At 66.3% G+C, this 18264-nt stretch overlaps 1 protein-coding gene across 1 annotated transcript in view; it reads left to right on the top strand.

The window, feature by feature from the left end:
* Positions 1 to 14129: 14129 nt before the first annotated feature.
* The window catches only part of MOB2 (MOB kinase activator 2), a 69095-nt gene continuing 64960 nt past the window's right edge, over positions 14130 to 18264 (top strand). Inside the window, exon 1 of the mRNA XM_044259954.1 lies at positions 14130 to 14196. Coding sequence (XP_044115889.1) covers positions 14180 to 14196 — 17 coding nt within the window. The 5' untranslated portion in view covers positions 14130 to 14179. The remainder of the gene's footprint in view (positions 14197 to 18264) is intronic.

The raw sequence follows: 18264 nt of genomic DNA, 5'->3' as shown, positions 1-18264 counted from the left end.
TCCTCTACCTGACATTACAGGCCTGTGCTTACCTCCGTCCCAGCACCGGACCGTGTGGGGCACCCAGTCCTGCTGAGAGAAAGTGATCAGTACGTGTTCACTCTATAAACCGCAGGCTCAGAGCTGGCACCACTGCAGAGACCCGGTTAACCCTCTCCGAGGCCCAGGGAGGGGCTAAAAGACAGACAACGCGCTCAGAATGGAGTCACCTGTGCTAAGCCCCCCCACCCCCAGCAAAGCAAGAGTTCACACCTCCTCTAACTGCAGATTCAGCCCCTCCCAGGAGCGGAGTCCGTTTGAAATTTCCTGGCCAGCACCCGTGAGGTCGTCCACAGGATAATAGCCCAGCTTTCCCCAAGGGAAGGTGACCTTCCTGAAACAGTCCCGTCTTCCAGCTTGCTTGTCCCCTCCACCCCTGCTGCCTGTAAAACATTCCACTCTGCATGACTCCCCGGAGCCCCCTCCTACCTGCTAGGTGCGCTGCTGTCCAATTGATGAGTCTTGGAATAAAGCCAGTTAGGTCTTCAAATGTACTTCGTTTTGTTTTGTTTTGAAACAGGGGAATTGACTTTGCAAGCTCCCTCGAAGCGGGGCAGAGTTGGGGCGGGCTCGGTTTCTGATCTCTGGGCTCTGATCACCCCAGCTGAGCAGTCCCTGGAGGTGTCTTGCAAAGGACCAGCCTCAGGGGCCCCTCAGGCCCCTTCCAGCTCAGAGGGAGACTCAAGGCTCAGACATGAGGGGGCGTAGAGCCGGGAAAGCACGAAGCCACTGGCTCCCAGGAAGGCTTGGGGTGAGGGGCTGGCTTCTGAAGGCCAGGTTGGATCTGGGGGTCCAGGACATGGGTTGCAACGAGACACTGCAGCCAGTGCCACAGAGAAATGTGGAGGCGGGGCCGCACACGACGGGGTCCAGGCGGAAGCTGACCACCTCGGGCCAAGGTGAGGTCCAATGGGAGGGGGGTGCCTGGCTCTGGATGACAGGGGGCTGAAAGGGATCATCTGTTCTGCCAAAAACCTGTCCTTCCTGAGAAGTCACAGAGCCTCCAAGGGTCTGAAGAGAAAATGCAGACTGGCAGTTGAGTGTCCCGCTCTGCAGAAAGGGGCACAGCGGCTGGTGGGTCCAGCACAAACAGGGGCACTGCCAGCAGAGCTTCCCGGGGCGGGGGGGTGGAAGCCAAGGTCCCCCTCCCAGGGGACAGGGCTCCTCCAGCCGACCCCCCAGAGTGATCTCATGCTTTTGTCAGGGGGCTGGGGTCTAGGCGGGCGAGGCAGTCCCAGGATCTATCCCTGGCCCTGGGAGTGGGGGTCTCCAAGCACAAGGTCATCTCTGAAGGAGAGGCCAGGCCCTGGCGATGGTGCTTGCAGCTTCATGGAGGTGAGGGGAAGGACAGAGGACACCACCCCAAGGACAGAACCAGAGCTAGGCTTGGTCAGGGAGAGGGCACGAGGCTGAGATGGGGGTGCTGTGCCCAGAGCCCTGAGGAGGTCTCAGGGAGCAGATCTCAAAGCGGAGCAGATCTTCCCACGACCCCCGCCCTGTTCCCGGGGAATGCCAGGAATGGGGTGATCTCAGGAAGGAAAGGGGTGGACAGAGGGGGGCTCCCTGAAGTCGGATAGGACCAGAGCACACTGGGTTCCATAAGGGACCTTCATTCCAGAGGCCAGAGGCGGAGGCCACGGTGGGCAGCCCTGGGCAGCCCTCGGCAGCCCTCTGGAAGCCTTCTCCCTGGCTCTTTGCAAATACCAAAGATGAAATCAGAGTGGCAAAGGCCCTTCTTCAGGACAAGCCAGCCAGTTGTTCTGGGAACAGAAAGGAAAGATGCTTCCCCTCCCTGACCCTGGTCTTGAATTAGGGGGCTACCTCCCCTAACCCAGCTCCCGGCCTCCCTGGTCTCCTCTCCCGCTTCTGAGCCCCAGCCAGTGAGCGATCTGCCCGGCCCAGTGGGCGCACGTACGCACGTGTGTGTGTATGCACACACACACACCTGGCACCAGGGACCCTACAGGACAGATAGATGGCTGCACGCAGGGGTGGTGGCAGCCTTGGCATGGGGCTGGGCTAAGCCAGACTCAGTCTGACGCAACTGGCGGCCATTGCTATAAATAGCCAAGGAGAGCTTGAAATAGAAGTGGGTGAGGAGGAGGGAAGAGGGCTGGCCTCCTGCAGCCCATGGAGAGGAGAAAAGGCCGGAGCACCGAAAACAAAGCCAGGACCTGGAGTGCCCCCACCCCCACCCAGCCCGTCCAATGGGGTGTTTGCTCACAGAAACAGCTGGGGGAAGGGTGTAGTCAAGAACCCTGCTGGCCCAGTGCAGGGGCAGTGACTGAGGGCTGGAGGGCTGGCCCTTGACTAAGAAGGGTGGGGACACGGGCCCCCTACAGTGTGTGCCCCCCTCCCCAGTCTCAGGTAGTGGGATGGCCCCTCCTCGGATGCCTAGTAGGGATGAGATTCTTGGCCCTCCAGCAGACCCCACACACCTCCCAGGGACTGAGACTAGCCGGCCCAGGCTGCACAGGAAGGGGGCTCACTAGGCAACCCAGTAGCTGCAAGGTGCGGCAGGAGCATCCCCTAGGCCCAGTGGCACCATCCCACGGGGCCCAGGACACGCTGGCGCTGATGGGCCGGCTCTGGGGTGAGGGGAGGGATATCTCTTCTCTCCTCCACCTGTTTATCTGGGAGTTCCGAGACTTGGTTCAAGGGCCCCACAGTGCGGCCCAGAGGTGGAAGGGAGAAACCCAGGGCTTCCTCCCTGCACCCCCACGGTCCCCATGATTTCTGCCCAGGTTCCTACTGGGGACACTCCCCCAGGGGCGCACCCCCTCTGTTGCTGATCACTGTTGGAGGGTCAGGCCTTGGGGACAGAGTGGGCAGGCTGGTGGCTGGACGGCAGGCATTAGGGCTGATGAAGAACGAGGGGGGCCCGGGGGCCGCTGATAAGGCCTGTCCCCCCGGAGTCAGCCCTTACAGGAAGGGCAGGAAGGGCAGGACTGGGGGCATTAGGGCAGGGTGGGGGAGGGGACGTTGGGGCCCTCGCCTCCCCCTGCGGGTGGCTGGCCCCGCCCTCCCCAAAGCCCCGGGACCCCGCTGGACGAGGAGGCAGCCGCTCCGCCAGAGGCGGGACAACCCGGGCGGGGCGCGGGCGGGGGCGGGGCCGCCGGACGGGCGGTGACGTCAGCCCAGGTGCGCGCGCCCCGAGCCCCGCGGGCCTCCAGGCTCCCTGAGCTGCGCCCCTGCCGCGCTCTGACCGCCCCCGCGCCCGCACTGCCTGTCCAGCCCGGGCTCCGAGGGTCGGGACGTTGGGTGCGGGGGGTGCGCCGCTCGCCAGGAGCCCGCCCGGCCCGCCGCGGCGCCCCTCACCCGCCCTGCGCCGCGCCCGCGCGCTCCCCGGGCTCCCCGGGCTCCTCGGGCTCCCTCGCGGGCCGGCCGGGACCGGAGGGCGCGCGGCGAGCACCTGCTCCGCGTGGAGCGCGAGGCCATCGCGCACCCCTCCCAGCCCCCTGCCTGACCCCAGGCGGCCGGACGTCTGCTGGGCAGGGCGGGCCGAACGTCCCGCCCCGACCTGCCGTCCAGTCCCAGCCAGGGTCGCGGTGAGCGTCCTCCGCCCCCGGCTCGGGGCTGGCCGGGCCGACCCGCCGCGCCCCGAGCCGCGAGCGCAGACGCGGCCCGGCAGCGCCCCCTGCTGCCCGCGCCCGCGATCTTGGGGGGGGCCGGGTCGCGGGCCGAGCCCCCAGCCCCGCGCGGCCCACCTGCCGCGGGTTCGGGTCTCCCGCGGTCTTGGGCGCCCGCGGCCCCCGCTTGCCCCTCCTGAAGCCCTCCCTTGGCCCACCCGCGGCCTCAGTTGCCCGAGACGGGCTGTGGGTCTTCACGCCCCGCGGGCAGGTCAGCCCCACCCGCGGCTTCAGCGGAACCCTTGCGCGGCCGGCCCGGCTGGGCTGCCCCCGCCGTCGGATTTCCTCCCCGACCTTCAGACCAGGGTACGAGCTGCTGGTCCCCATCCGCAGTCCCGGCTCTCAGCACCTCCCGCTGTGCCCTCTGCCCCGCACCTTGGCCCCCGCCCGCCCCCATCTGCACCTCTCACCGCACGGTTCTGTCCGCCCAACTCTCGCGCACCCGTCCTCCTCCCAGGAGCTGTCTACAAAGCACCTTTTCTCCTCCCGCAAGTGCCCCCTCCCTTGGCCTGCCCGTGCGCCGCAGGCCCTCACTGGCCTCCCCAGCCCTGGGTGCAGGGCTCCCGTGAGTCCCCTCATCGCTGAGGCGACAGGACATGCACGCCTGTCCCCCTCTGTTTGGGGTCTGCGCCTTGCTGTCCGGCAGGACCTGAAACGGGGAGTCCCCTTCTCTGCCTCCATCCCCGCATGGGATGCTCCTGCGTGTGGCTGGGACCAGATGTCCCTCTTTATTTCTAAGTTGAGCTCACATGCTGAGGTCTTAGGGCTCAAACTCACACACAGCATTTGTGGGAGGGACACCATTCAGCATGTGACAAGGGTCAGTGGAGGGAGGGAGGAAGGGACCCACGCACACTTCATGCCTGTCAGGGAGGCCCCTCAGCCCTCTGTCACAGGCCTGCTCAGCCGCCTGCCCTGGACACAAGCTTTGTGGCTCTGGGTCTGCAGAGCCCCTCCAGGGCTGACTGAGAACTTTGCAGACCCAAGGTCAGTCAGGGAAAGCCGTTAGGGGCCATCTGGCTTATCACCTGGCCACCTTTCCAGATCACCTGGGAGCATCTTTCTGTGCAGATCCCTAGCCCCCACCCCCAGGCCTACAAAGTCCGACTCTAAGGAGGGACAGGGCCCAGGAATCCCTCCAGAGGGTCTGCCGTGCCAACTGATGGGGAGATCTGGAATTTGGGACCCCAGTCTCGTGGCTCCCACCCATGGGGTGGAGGGGTCAAGGGGCCCAAGCTGGCTAGGGGGAGGGACTCCCTCCCAAGCCCGCTCCTTCCACTACCACTTGCCCAGGGCCCTGCTTCAGACAGCTCTTGGACTGGAGCTGGGAGGGCTGTGTGGAGGATGAGGGGAGAGAGTGTTGGCGACCCAGTGGCCGCTATCCCTGACCCCAGACACCTTCAGGCTCTGCTGGCTGGCTGGAACCCAAAGCCACCCAGGAAGGGAGGTTTTGGGGAGGGGTCCCCTGAAAACCCCTGGAAGAGGTAGGTGGAAGGGTGTGAGACTTCTGTGGTCCCTAACACCTTGCCTACCCTCTTCTTCCCCCTCAGACACTTCTTGGGACCCCACCCTACCCAGGGGAGAGGGGCCAAGGGTGGCCTTTCAAGGCCCCACTGAGGTGTCCGCACAGGAGGCCACCCCCCCCATGGCCAAACCAGGGCTGGAATTGGGGTTAGAGCCGGGCCCTGCTGTTCCAACCCCTCCAAGCCCCCACACCCCCCAAGTCACCATCAGCTCATCTCCATAGCGCCCTTCCCGGGGCCCAAGGCTCCCACCAAGATAGCCTCTGCCACACATTATCTGGCCAGTCTGGCTCCCAGCTCTGGGCTGCTGGGGGTGGACTCAGCATCCGCTCCCCCAGGCCTCCTGAAGAGCACAGCAGGCCTGCCAGCTCTGCACCAGCCCCGGGGGAAGCGCCCCCCCTTCTGGGGCCTCCGTGTGGGTCTGTGGGAGGCGGCAGGGAGAGAACCATCACTGCCTTACTTTCCTGCTCCCACCTTTTGTGATTTTTTTTTTTTCAACTTACTAGCATGTATTACAGCCCCCCCGGGGTGCTGAGGATCTGCATAAGATAGACCCTTCCCCCCCAAAGTGCCCCCAGCCCCCCAATACAATGGAAGATGAGTGGCCGGGGACGTTCGGCATGCCGCCACAGTGACATCAGCAGTTCCCGTGACCGGGCAAGGAATGCCACTAGTTGAAGGAAGTAGTGCCTGGACGAAGGGGCATTTAACAGAGGCTTTGAGGGATGAGCGGGAACTCTCTGGAAGGAAGGGCATTGCAGGTGGAAGGATCAGCACATGCAAAGTCCTGTGATGTGAGAGAGCCGACCAGTTCAGGCAACACAAGTCATTATTGAGCAGACGTCTGCCCTGGGCCCGGTGCTCTCCAGGGTGCAGAGTGGGATTCGTGTGGGGAGAAGGCGGGGGCTGGGTCAGCTGCTAAGGGTTGGGTTCTGTCCTGAAGGCGAAGAGAGCAGCCTGGACCAGCACCTCAGAAAGGGTTGCTAGGAGGCCGGCAGCACAGAGCCGGGGAGGAGTGGGGGGACCCCCACGGGGTGGAGGCAGCGGGGTGGGTGGTGGGCCCCGACAGAAGGGCAACTCCTAACGCAGGAGGAGAGGGACTTTCCTGCTCTGAGGTGTGGCCGGCAGGCGACGCTGTGCAGTTGTTTCCTTAAGACACAAGCTAAGTAAGCGGACTCCACCTGCGGTGGGGGCGGGGGCTGGCGGGGGTCTCATCGGCATCAAGAAGGACCGTTCTGAGGGTCCTCGGGAGAGGCAAGGTGGACACAGTGGAGAAGGCCGCTGGCACTTCCTACTAGGCCTGGGGACTGTGGCTCACAGGTTGGCCTGGGAAATCCCACCGCTCTTGCTTTCTCCTCTTGCCAGGGCTCCCCGGGCCCTGTCCTAGAACCCCACTGCCTCCCAAGCCAGCTCTGGCTGTTGGGGGAGGATCCTGCTGGGGTCAGGGCACCCCCAGCCCCTGGGCGACCCCGCCCCTTGCCTGGAAGTGGAGAATATGGGGCTTCCTCCCAGCAGTATCCGGCATCCAGGCCTCTGGATGGGTCAGAACCCTCCGGCGTGGGTGGAGGTGAGACCCCCGGGGAGGCAAAATTCCCCCAGGAAACGAGGTGGGGTGGGCCCCCTGGGAGGCAGGATTCCCCTGGAGGACAGAGTGGGACCCCCAGGAGATGGGGTGGGGGCAGGAGGGATCCCCGGAGGAGGAGAGGTGGGGTGGGACTCCCCCCAACCCCGGGAAGGCAAGGCCAGCCAGACCCCCTCCCCCGGAAGCGGGACGGAGGTGGGATTCCAGGGAGGTGGGAGGCTGACCCAGGAACGCAGTCTGCAGCCCCTTCCCACCTGCCCACTTTCGATCTCTGAACTCGGGTCTGGAGCGTGGGTCCCAGGGCTGGGGCTGAGGCTACGGTGAGGCAAGAGAGGCACCTAGGCAGCCCCCACGACCCGAGACGAGGGCCTCCGCGCTCTTTGTACCCGCCTGCGGCTCCTCTGCGGATGCCCCGGGTTCCGGTCCCACGCAGGGGGGCAGGGTGTCCTTCAACCCCCAGTGGTCATTGAAGCTGGACACGTTCCTAACGCTCACGTGTTCATCTTTGGAAGAGCGGGAGGCCTGGCAGCGCCGGGCCTGGGGTCCGCAGCAGCACTAATCAGAGGAGAGCATCTTGGTCTCGGGCACCCTTGGCTAACAGGACATGTGGTAACTTAGATGCAGACACTTAGGTTCATGAAGTCACTCCTTGCCGACCCGGGCTGGATGGCGAGCAGTTAAAATGGAACCGTCCCTTCCTGTGGGAGAGAAGCCAGCAGGACAGTCAGGGCCATGGAGCTTGGACAGGCTCCCCATGGTGCGTTCTCTTCTGCTGCGGAGGCCTGGGAAGAGGGAGCTCCTCTCCCGCAGTGAAGGCCGAGAGAGAACGGAGGCGATGCCCGGTGCCGCTGGAGATCCCACCTGGAGGTTCAAGCGAGAGCAAAGCCAAGAGGCTGGGAACGCGTAGGACAGCTCCAAGTTCTGCCTTAGCCGTTCGTTCCTAAGAAGGAAGCTTGACGACCACCCCAGGACCTGGTGTTTCGTGACAAGTCCCACATAGATCCACGACACTTGGCAGACCTGTAGCTCTCTGGGGACTTCCCAAGTCCCACCTAAATCCCAGGGAAAAGCATGTGGTAAGTGCTGTGGGTCATGGGACTACGGAATCACACCCGTTATGGGTTGAATCGTGTGCCCCAAAGACTTGTGGAAGTCCTAATCCCTGGTACCTGTGAATGTGACCTTATCTGCAAATGGGGTCTCTGCAGAAGTCATTGAGGTGAGCTGAGGTCATCAGGGTGGGCCCATCCAGCGACTGGCATCCGAATAAAACGAGGGCAGTTTGGAGGCGGACCCAGACCCCTGTGGGGAGAAGGCGGGGTGCAGAGCGGGCAGAGACCGGAGCGCGTGAGGTGCCTACAAGCCAGCGAGAAAGGTCCTCCCCGAGACCTGCTGACACCCCGCCTGGGACTTGCGACCTCGGGACCGTCAGGGATACACGGCTGTTGTTTTTAGCCACGTGCTTTGTGCTCAGATCCCGCGCTGGTGTTTGGGAAGGTTAAGTCTGCACACACAGGGGTCCCCGGAGCCCCAGCCTGTGTCCGGGGGACGGCGGAGGGCAGGCGCTGGCCCAGCCTCTGAACGGAAGCACACGGTGAGCCTGCGGACGGCGGAGGAAACAGCATCGTCAACGGAAGAGGCCCTCCTCCTGTGCAGGCAGCGGCCGCCCGCGGGTTCAGCAAGGAGGAGTTCTGCAGCACGGTCGCCCTCACCGCTTCTCAGGGGGCCCTGGCTGGCTCGAGCTCTGACCTTGGCTGTTTCCAGTCATCTTCGAGCTCTGGGGAGGGAGGCTTGGAGGAGGAGGAGGGGGAGCACCTGGAACGCCAGGTGTGCGGTGGGAAGGTGAGAAACGCAGGGGCAGGAGCAGCCGGCCTCCGCGGCCCCCGGGGTGCAAGGTGGACGGACCCTCCGTTCCTCTAAGTCGGGGAGCTGAGGGCCCCCACCTGCAGGAACCTGGTGTCCGGGGCTGGTCAGCACCCGGAAGTGATCCCAGGGGATACAGATTCGGAGCGGCCCTCCGGAAGTCTTGGCCCTGAGCCCCACTGCCCGATGGGCACGGCTCCCACCCCCTGGCACCCTCAAAGTGGCCGGCTGCTCTCACTGCGGGGAGGAGCTGGAGTCTGGGCCTCTGGAGGCAGCCGTGGTGAGGCTGCCGCGGAGGGGGCCCTGGGCCGGCTGTTCCCCTGAGGGGTCAACCTCTGCTGTTTCACAGGACCTGGGGCCGAGAGCCCCCCTGGGAAGCAGGACTTAGCGGGAAGCTGGTGGGCTTGAGAGCGGGCGATTCTGGAATCCCACCCCCAACCCCCAGCTTGCGGAAGGACTTTGGACAGTCCCTGCCTCTCTGAGAGCCTCAAATCACTGCCCAAGTGGGGTGCCATGTAGCTAGCACGGACGCGGCAGCAGGGCCACTGCGGGGCTATGGGGAAGGACAGCCCCGGGTCTGCTGGGGGACCGGACAGGTGTGCGGGGGCAACGCCCCGGGTCTGCGGGAACACGCCACGGGGTCTGGGTGTTTGCTGATGCCTTAGGAGAGACAAGGGAGCCATCAACCACCAAAGCTTTCAGGGGACTGGTGTCCCTCACCGCCCTTCCCAGAGCAGATCCCCAGGCTTCTCCGACAATCCCACGCTGGCCCTCAGCTGGCCCTCCCTGACTGGCCCACACCGTCAGCCTTACTTGGGATCGTACCACGGGACCAGCACAGGAGGCGAGAGGGAGCCATTGTTCTCCAGCTGCAGACAGTGTGTGTCACAAGGCCTCCCGCAGGGCAGCGAGCCCAGGGAAGGGATGCTCTGGCCGGACCCACAGGGTGGGGGGCGGGCCCCGCTGGAGGGTGGGGAGACAGGGTCAGTCCAGACAGCGCTGGCAGTGAGGGAGGGGGGAGCACCCAGCAGGGCGGTCAGGCCTGGCACAGACGCTCATCTTTGCCCTGAGTCCTGGCCACGCAGTCACCTTTGTGCCCAAGTGTCATCCTCCCCCCTACAACAGAGGACAGTTTCCTTGGGGGATTCCTGCAGGACCCCCGGAAAGCAAGCCCTGTTTCCCAGGGTGGGAACTCCCGGCTGGCACAGTCCCCTGGAGTCTGGGCAGGAGGCAGGTGCCTGGTGGAGGAGCCCCTGTTGGCGACGAAGTAACACAAACCCGGTGACTTGAAACAACAGAAAAGTCTTGTCTCACCGTTCCGGAAATCAGAACCCCAGATCTTTGCAGCACCAGTTCCTCCGAGGCTGTGGGTGAGGACGGGGCCCAGGCGTCCCCCGGCTCAGAGGTGGCTTCTCCCCCCACCTCCTCTCCCGGCCTTGCCTCCGGGCTCTCGACTCCCGCCTTGTTATATGGACGCCTGTCATCCCGTTTGAGGCGCCCACCCTAATCTCTGGGTCCTCAACCTGCCTGGTTGAATCTGCAGTTACCCTCCCTACAGGTCAGGTCCCCTTCTGAGGTGGTGGGGAGAGGAGGCGGCCAGCAGGCCCCGTCCCTGTCATCGGTGTTCCTGTGTCTGACGTGTTGCGTGTCTTTCTTCCTGTTTCTCCCTCGCTGGTCCGTGAGCGATGGAAGGTTACGGCAGCCTGTGAGCTCCATGGGGAAGTCTCGTCTTCTCCGTCTCCCCACCGTATGCTCTGCGCCGGACCAGTATGTGGCTCCCAGTTGGCGCTGCGCCCTTCCTGCTGAATGAGGGACAGCCCTCACGGAGGGGAGCGCCACCACCCCAGACCTGAGCACACAGAGGACGGGGACCGGCCTGTGCTGGGGAAGGAGGCCCGTTGCCCGTGGACCGTCTGTGACCGCGAGCTTAAAGACGGGACACCTGCGCGCGCGCGCGCGGCTGTTTCTCTGGGCATGATGCCCTTCCTGGGGTGAGTCGTGCACCGACTACTCAGGCCGCAGGTCCTGCAGACCCGGCCCCGCCCCGTCCCAGAAACCGTGATGCGGGGAGCAGCACGCGGTCCTTCCGCGAGGCCGGGGTGCGCCCCCACCCCCGCCCCCGCCAACGTGCCACCGGTCAGGTCGCCGCTGATGGTTTCCACCACGCTTCAGTCCACAGCGGTTCCGATCGTCCGGCCGGCCTCGGGGTTTCACCCCACTCCATCGTGCGGAGGACGTCCTGCCCGTAGACCCCCGTCCGTGGAACCCCGGACTTAGCGATGCTCTGGACATTAATAAAGCACACCTGCTTGCCAGAGGGAAGCACACCTGCCAGTTCGGGACTTGGACCCACCCGCGAGAAATTTCTAGAGTTCAGTGGTCTGGGAATGTCACGACATCCCCCGCAAAGCGCAGGACAAGTCTTAACACCAGGAAGAAGACGTACGTGTGCGCGAGCGTAGCAATCGGGCAGTTACCTTCTGCCTCGGTCACAGAAACGGGGAAGAACGGTGACTTAATCGAGATTTCTTTTTTTTTCTTCTTCAGAGATTTTACTTATTTACTCGACAGAGACAGACACAGAAAGAGGGGACACAAGCTGCGGAGCGGCGGGCGGAGGGGGAAGCAGGCTCCCCGCCAAGCAGGGAGCCCGACGCGGGGCTCGATCCCAGCACCCTGAGATCATGACCTGAGCTGAAGGCAGACGCTCAACAGATGGAGCCCCCCAGGAATCCCGAGATTTTCTTTCAATTAAAAGAAGTCCAGAGGCAAGAAGTTCAGGACGGCCGAGGGGCTTCCGGAGCGGTGGCAGGAACGTGAGTCCCCGCTCTCGGCTCGGCCGGCAGCAGCCTCACAGCCCAGCGTGGCTGCCAGATCTTCGGCCATCGCTGGCCTGTTCTCAGCAGGAACCAGGAGACTGCACCGGGGCTGGGGGTGGACAGGAAGGACTTCCTGGAAGCCGCCCCCACAACCTCCACTCTGCCTGCCCCCCACCCAAAGAGGAAGTGGGGAGGGTGAGGAAGAAACCAGCAGAGGGGAGAGGGGAGGGTCTGGACGCCAGGCGGTTCCTTCCCATCTCTGACTGACGCTCCCCAGCAGACCAGATGGCCCCTTCCTGGGCCCCAGACCGGGAAGGGTCAGCACGCGGACGGCGGCGAGCTGTTCCCGGGGGACCGATGGGAGGGCCCCGGGGCTTGGGAGCAAAGCCGTATCCTCTGGGAACATCAGTCACGATTCTCTGAGATGCACCTTTCCGCTGCCACCAGGGGCCAGGGCAGAGATGTCACAGGCCATGGGGACCCGAACCGCCCACTAGGGACAGGGCAACATGGAGCCAAAAGGTGGCGTGTGCCCAGCCACGCACCATTGTCAGGGAAAGGGCACCAACCCTGAGACCAGGTAAGCGGCCGTGAGCGGGGAGGTCACCCTCCTGACGGCCCGTGCTCCCTCCCTGTCCCCTCACCCGAGACCTCACTGAGGTCCTCACGACCACGCAGCATTGTTCTCCCCACCTCTCCGCGGACACAGAGTCACAGGGTCACTAAACGACGGGTCCCACGTCACCCCGCCGGTGACAAGAAGAGCAGAGATCCGAGCCCCACACCCTGGAGGGGACGGGGTCGCAGGTCCTCCACGGGGGCAGGAGGGAGGCACCGAGCCGCAGCACTCCCCAGCCCCAGGCGGCCCCCGGGTGGGCGCTCACGGACAGTCGCAGCCAGTGGATGCCGGTGGGACCCGCGTGGGACCCGCCCGAGCTCCGTCCCCAGGGACCCTGTCCCAGGGGGAGGAGGGGCTGGGCGGGCCAGGGCGCTGGCCGCCTGGGGGCACAGGCCCAGCCGCAAGGGAGTGGCGACAGGTGCCGCCAGTTCTCTTGGGCCCGTCCTGGGCCAGGGCCGGGACGCAGGTGCTGCTGGTGGTGAAGGTCGTGGCCCCCAGCGTCAGGACCTCGCGGGCACTCAGGGGGACAAGAGAGGTCGGAGGCACGAGCTGAGCGCAGCTGTGAGGACATGGGGGCAGGGGTCTGAGCCCGCGGGACTCCCCCCTCCATTCCGAGGCATCGGGAGGACAGCGGTGCTGGGGTCACGGCAAGTGGGGTGCTCCCTGCTGCCATCTGCACCCCTGGAGCCCCTTCCTTGGGGGGCGCCCGGCCTCTCCAGGGCCCTTGCCCGGTCTGGGGGTCGCGGCACCGGGCGGCCGACCCCGCGCAGCCCCCAACGCCCCGCGGCCCAGAGGACACCCCCCCACCAGGACGCAGCCAGCGCTGGGCCAGCAGCTCCGTCTTCGCGGTCGGACCCCCGGGCGGCCACGACGGCCCCCCGCCCCCGGCCCCGCCACACAAGCTCCCAGGGCAGCGGCCCCGCGGGTGCACGAGCTGCTCTCTTCTGCGGGTCGGCAGGGGCTGGGGGCGCGGGGGGGGGGGCAGAGGCCTGGGGGGCCAAGGCCTGCGACAGCCCTCCTGCCTAGCCTCCCGCCCCACCCCTGCCCCAGGTTTGCAGAGAAGGCGAGGTGGGCGCCGGAGCCCTGGAGCAGCTCTGCGGGGGAAGGGGGGGCCCCGCCGGGCACAGGGGTGCGGGGGTCAGGCCAGGCCAGGAAACTGGCCTGGGGGCAGGGGCCAGCGGGATGTGAGGGGACATCTGGGGTGTGAGAGGTCAGCCAGACCGTGAGGGGACATCCGGACGTGAGGGGACATCCGGAACTTGAGGGGACATTGGGGCATGAGGGGACATCCGGGGCGTGAGGGGACATCCGGGGCGTGAGGGGACATCCGGGGCGTGAGGGGACATCCGGGGTGTGAGGGGACATCCGGGGCGTGAGGAGACATCCGGATATGAGGGGACATCCGGGGCGTGAGGGGACATCATGGGTTGTGAGGGGTCAGCCTGAAGTGTGAGGGGTCATCTGGGCATGAGGGGACATCCCGGAGTGTGGGGCTTCGGCCGGGGCGTGAGGGGACATCCGGGGCGTGAGGGGACATCCGGGGCGTGAGGGGACATCCGGGGCGTGAGGGGACATCCGGGGCGTGAGGAGACGTCTGGGGTGTGACAGGTCAGCCAGACCGTGAGGAGACATCCGGACGTGAGGGGACATCCGGAACTTGAGGGGACATTGGGGCATGAGGGGACATCCGGGGCGTGAGGGGACATCATGGGTTGTGAGGGGTCAGCCTGGAGTGTGGGGGCTCATCCGGGCATGAGGGGACATCCCGGAGTGTGGGGCTTCGGCCGGGGTGTGAGAAAACATCCGGGCGCGACGGGACATCCGGGCGCGGGGCGCGGGGGGGGGGGGGGGGGGTGGTGGTGGAAGCGGGGAATGGAGGAGGGGGGCGGAGGAACCAGCTCAAGATCCAGGCAGGGCCGGGAGAGAGGGGGGAGGGGCGCAGGGGCCGCCGGGACTACGCTTCCCGGCAGGCGGCGCGCGGCGCGTCACTTCCGGCGGCGCTCGCGGCGCGCGTGTGGGAGTGTGCGAGCGAGTGTTTACTTCCGGCCGCCGCCGCCGCCGCGGGCTGAGGGCCGAGCGTGTCGGGCGGCGGACCCCGAGCAGCCATGGACTGGCTCATGGGGTGAGTGGGGCGGCCGGGCGGGCGGGCCGGGGCCGCGGTGGGGGCCGCGGGGCGCGCTGCGGGCGGCGCCGGTCGAGGGCGTGGGGCCGGGGCGGAGCGGGCTGGGCGGGCGAGGGGCGTCTCCTCGGGGACGGGGGTCGCGGACCGGAGCCGCTCGGAGCGGGGCGGACGCCGGCCTGGGCAGGACGGGGGCCGCGGGCCGGGGGCCGCCGCTGTCGCCGGCCGCCGCGGGGAGCTGGCTCCGGAAGGAGGAACTTTCGCGCCGGCCGGCACCGTCCTGAGCCGCGAGCGGAGGAGCCGGCGGCCCCGGTTCGCCCGCCCGGCCGCGGGGCTCGGGGCTCGGCTGCGGGGCGGGCGGGGCGCGGCGGGCGGGGCGCGGAGCCCGGAGCCCGGAGGGAGCGCGGCCGGCCGCCGCGGCGGTGTCCCCGGAGCGCGGCGCGGCTCGCTGGAACCCGGCCGCCACGGCGGGAAGTTGCTCGCGGACCCGCTGTCAGAACTTTGCGGCGTCTGCGCCGCGGCGAGGGTCCTCCTCCGTCCCTGCTCGGCGCCCGCGCGGCTCCCCGACCGCGGGGCAGGGCGGGGCGGGGCGGGGCGGCCGTCCGGGGGCCGGGGCCGCGCGTGCGGGGCTGCTGCGGTTGGCCTGGGGCGGGCGGACGTGCTGTCGCACGCCCCGGCCCCGGCAGGGAGGCGCCAGGTCGGACGGACGTCTGGTTTCCGGGTGCGGGGCGGGGGCGGGGGCCGTCGGCGTGACCGCGGAGGCGGGTCGGACCCCTCCCGGCCTGCGGGTCGGCTGGAGGCCAGCGGAAGAGAAGCCAGGGGCGCGGAGCCCACGGGGGTGGATGCGTCGAGAGCCCAGAGAGAAGTGCCCCGCGTGGCCGGGGCGGGCGTGGAGCCGGCGTGCGCGTGGCCCCGGGCCGCCGGCCTCGGGGAGAGTCCCGTTGCTGTCCCGGCCCCGCCGCCGGGAGCCCTGGCCCTGCGGAGGCCGCTGCACCTCTGCAGACCTGCGCTGTCAGAGCCGTCTGCGAGGTGGACGGTGTGGGAGGACTCGGAAGGCGAAGCCGAGGTAGTGGAGGAACGCGCTTCGCCCGCTGCCCGGCACTGGTGAGTCCTGGCCCGGTTAGCAGGAGCTGGGCTTCCTGGAGGCCTCTGTAGCCGCGGGCGCGCAGCCTGGAGGCCAAGCAGCCAGATCCCAGCCGCGCTCTGCCTTTCCCCGGAGGGGCTCCTGCGTCGGAGGGGTGTTGCGGGGGGTCGAACTGGCCGTGCTTTGCGTCCCAAGCCTGGGGCGTGGGGGAGGCGCTGGTGGTCGTCCGGCCGCTGAGCTGCTCGCGGTCCCCGGGAGGAGCAGGTGCTCTGCGCGGGAAACCGAGCAGCACTCAGTGCCCTGACCTGGCTGGGTTCTGGGCTTTGTGCGCTTTGTGCCATCACTGTGCGCGTCCCAGGCTCCCCCCACCACTGGGCTTCCAGGGACTGGCTCCCGAGACCCTCGTCAAGACTTCGGCGGCAGGCGGTCATCTGGGTGAGGTCAGCGCAGGACTCCCCTCCCGGTCCCGAGCTGAGGAGGCAGGTCGGGGTGCTGGAGGAAGACAGTTGGGAAAGGGACATGGCCCGGGCTGCTGCTTGCATGGGCGCTGCAGGGGGAGAGCTCTGGGAGGCTCTGGAATCGTTCCAGAGGACACTGGAGGTCCCCAAAGGGGGTCAGGACAGAGTGTGGTGATCTCTGTGTGTTTCTCACTGTCGTGGGCGGCACAGCACACACGGTGGCCGGTGAGTTCTTTCCCAGCCCCTTACTTGTGAGTCCGCCAGCCTTTTTAAACAAAAGTGAGAGGATTTCAGTGGTCAAGTGGTGACTTTTCTCAAGAGCCCGTTTTCAAGGTGTTAGCACGGGGTGGGGGGGGCCGGCCTGGGAGCCCTGAGCGCCCTGTCGCGCCCACCGGGTGCTGTGTCTGCTGGAGGCAGGGAGGCCCAGCTCCGTCCCGGTCCCCGCAGGTGAGGGAGCTCACCCCGCAGGCCCCTTTTGTGTGACCAGCTGCGGCTTCGGTTGGCATGAACCCTTTCACTGGTTTTCAGCCGGAAGGAGGAGGGAGTGTGCTTCCTGACTCTTTCTTGATTACTTCTGTTAATTCACAGCTCGTTATCAGCCAGGTAGCTGGGAACATGGTTCTCCTCTTGTGTTTTCAACCCTTCTGTTCTTTTTTTGGCGGAAGAGTTTCTCTGCGTTGGCTGCTCTCAGGTGACGGGCCAGACTCTGCTGTAGTGGCGGGCGCCGCTGCCGCCCTCTCCGCCGACCACCGTCGGGAGCAGAGCTGGGACAGGTCCCGTCAGGAGAGCGCTTTGCTGAGGGACACGGGGCCGCCTTGTCTGAGGAAGGGCCGTCTTGCAGGAAAGCCACCCGGGAAGCCAAGGGCAGCGCCGGCATGTTGCGACTTGCTGTCGGAGTTTGCCGGGCCGGGCTTGGAGGAAACTTCGGGGTGTGTAGCTCGGGCTTCCCGACATGCCTCTGCTCCGCTGGAACTGGCCCGCAGGAATTTTTCCTTCTTTTTACAAAGAGTAATTTCTCACTTGAGAGGGGTCAGTCCTAGTGGTGTGGTCGTGTCTTCGGTCCTTGGCTGTCTCCCTTCTGCACAGCGGAGGACAGGATGCTGCCCTTGCCCGTGGGGAGGACGGGAGCCCCAGAAGGGACGCTGCCTGAGCTGCTCCAGATTCCACGTGGCCTGAGGCAGTGTGGCACGGGGACTTCGGCTCGTGCTTACCAGCAGTGACAGGCGTCGGTGAGCCGACGGTAGACGTGCAGCTTAGCTTTTACCCAGCAGAACGCACCGTCCAGAAGCTTCCAAGCATCTGGGAATGTAGACGGGGAAATGCACCTCCTCCCACTTCGGAGTCAGGGGGAGCAGGAAGACCCGCCCGCGGGTCCTGGGCGGGGCCGGCGGGGTGCAGTTTGCCGAGACATGCCCGCCCTGGGCCCGCAGCCGCCGCGGCGGGGCAGGCGCACACGGGCCCCCCTTCCCGGGGCTGCTGCTGCCCTGGAGCAGTGAGGAGCTGGGTGCGCTGCGTGGCCGGGAGCGCCGGGCTCTGCTGGAGACCTGCCTCCGGGCGTGGCCGTGGAGCGGGGCGCTCGTTGCGGGTTGGCGCGCTCCGTCCGCGGGCAGGCGTGTTGGACGGCCGCGGGGCTGTCTGGCCGGCCTGGCTTTGCCCTCGTGCTGGGCGGAGGACGTAGACCCCGTGCGCACGTGCCTGTGGGGGCCGCCGCGGGGCGCTCGGGGCCTTTTCTTTGCACTTCGCCTTCGGGCGGACGCTGCCCGGGACGGATAGACGGACCGTAAGGACACCCTGACTGAACCTGCTGGAGTCCCTGGACTTTTCTTCAACTGTCTCGCTGAGGGTCACGTACATACCACGCAGGTTACTGTTTTAAGTCTGACAATTAGGTGACTTTTAGTAAAATCGTAGCGTGGTGTAGCTGTCAACACAGTTTACTTCTAACGTGGCCATCCGCCCAGAGGAGCCTTGCGGCCGTCAACAGTCACTCCCTGTCCCACCCCTGGGTCGTCCCTGATGGACCTTCTCTCTCTCTCTCTCTCTCTCTCTCTCTCTCGGTGTTTCTCGCTTTGCCGATTCTGGGCATTTCCCACAGATGGGGTCACAGCGCAGGGTCTTCTGTAGCCGGTTCACTTAGCGCCCGTTTTAAAAGTTGGTTCGTGTTGTGCACGTATCTGCCGTCGGTCCTTTCCATTGCCAAGTGACAGTCCGGAGTCTGGAGCTCTGCACGCCGCTCTGTCGATAGCGGCGTTGTGACCACTTCCTGCCCATCGTGAGGCATGCCGCTGTGACCCAGCGGTGCCCACAGTGAGCTGGACCCCTTCTCCGCTGGGGAGACCCCGCGTCCTGACTGCACATTCCCTTTGTGGTGGGCCCGGCCCCGCACCTCCAAGGACGCATAGCGTCTGCTTCCTGAGGCTGGCCCGAGGGCCACGGACACGGGGGGCAGAGTGTGGAGGAGTGAATGAGGTCGAGCTGGAGGTGGGGAGGCCAGGCCGGCAGGGTGACTCCGAGCAGGGGTGCTCGTTG

The sequence above is a fragment of the Neovison vison genome, chromosome 7 (assembly GCF_020171115.1).
Source record: "Neovison vison isolate M4711 chromosome 7, ASM_NN_V1, whole genome shotgun sequence".
Taxonomy (NCBI): Eukaryota; Metazoa; Chordata; class Mammalia; order Carnivora; family Mustelidae; genus Neogale; species Neogale vison.
The sequence above is the reverse complement of the archived record's forward strand: the minus strand, read 5'-3'. Positions and strand labels throughout refer to the sequence as shown.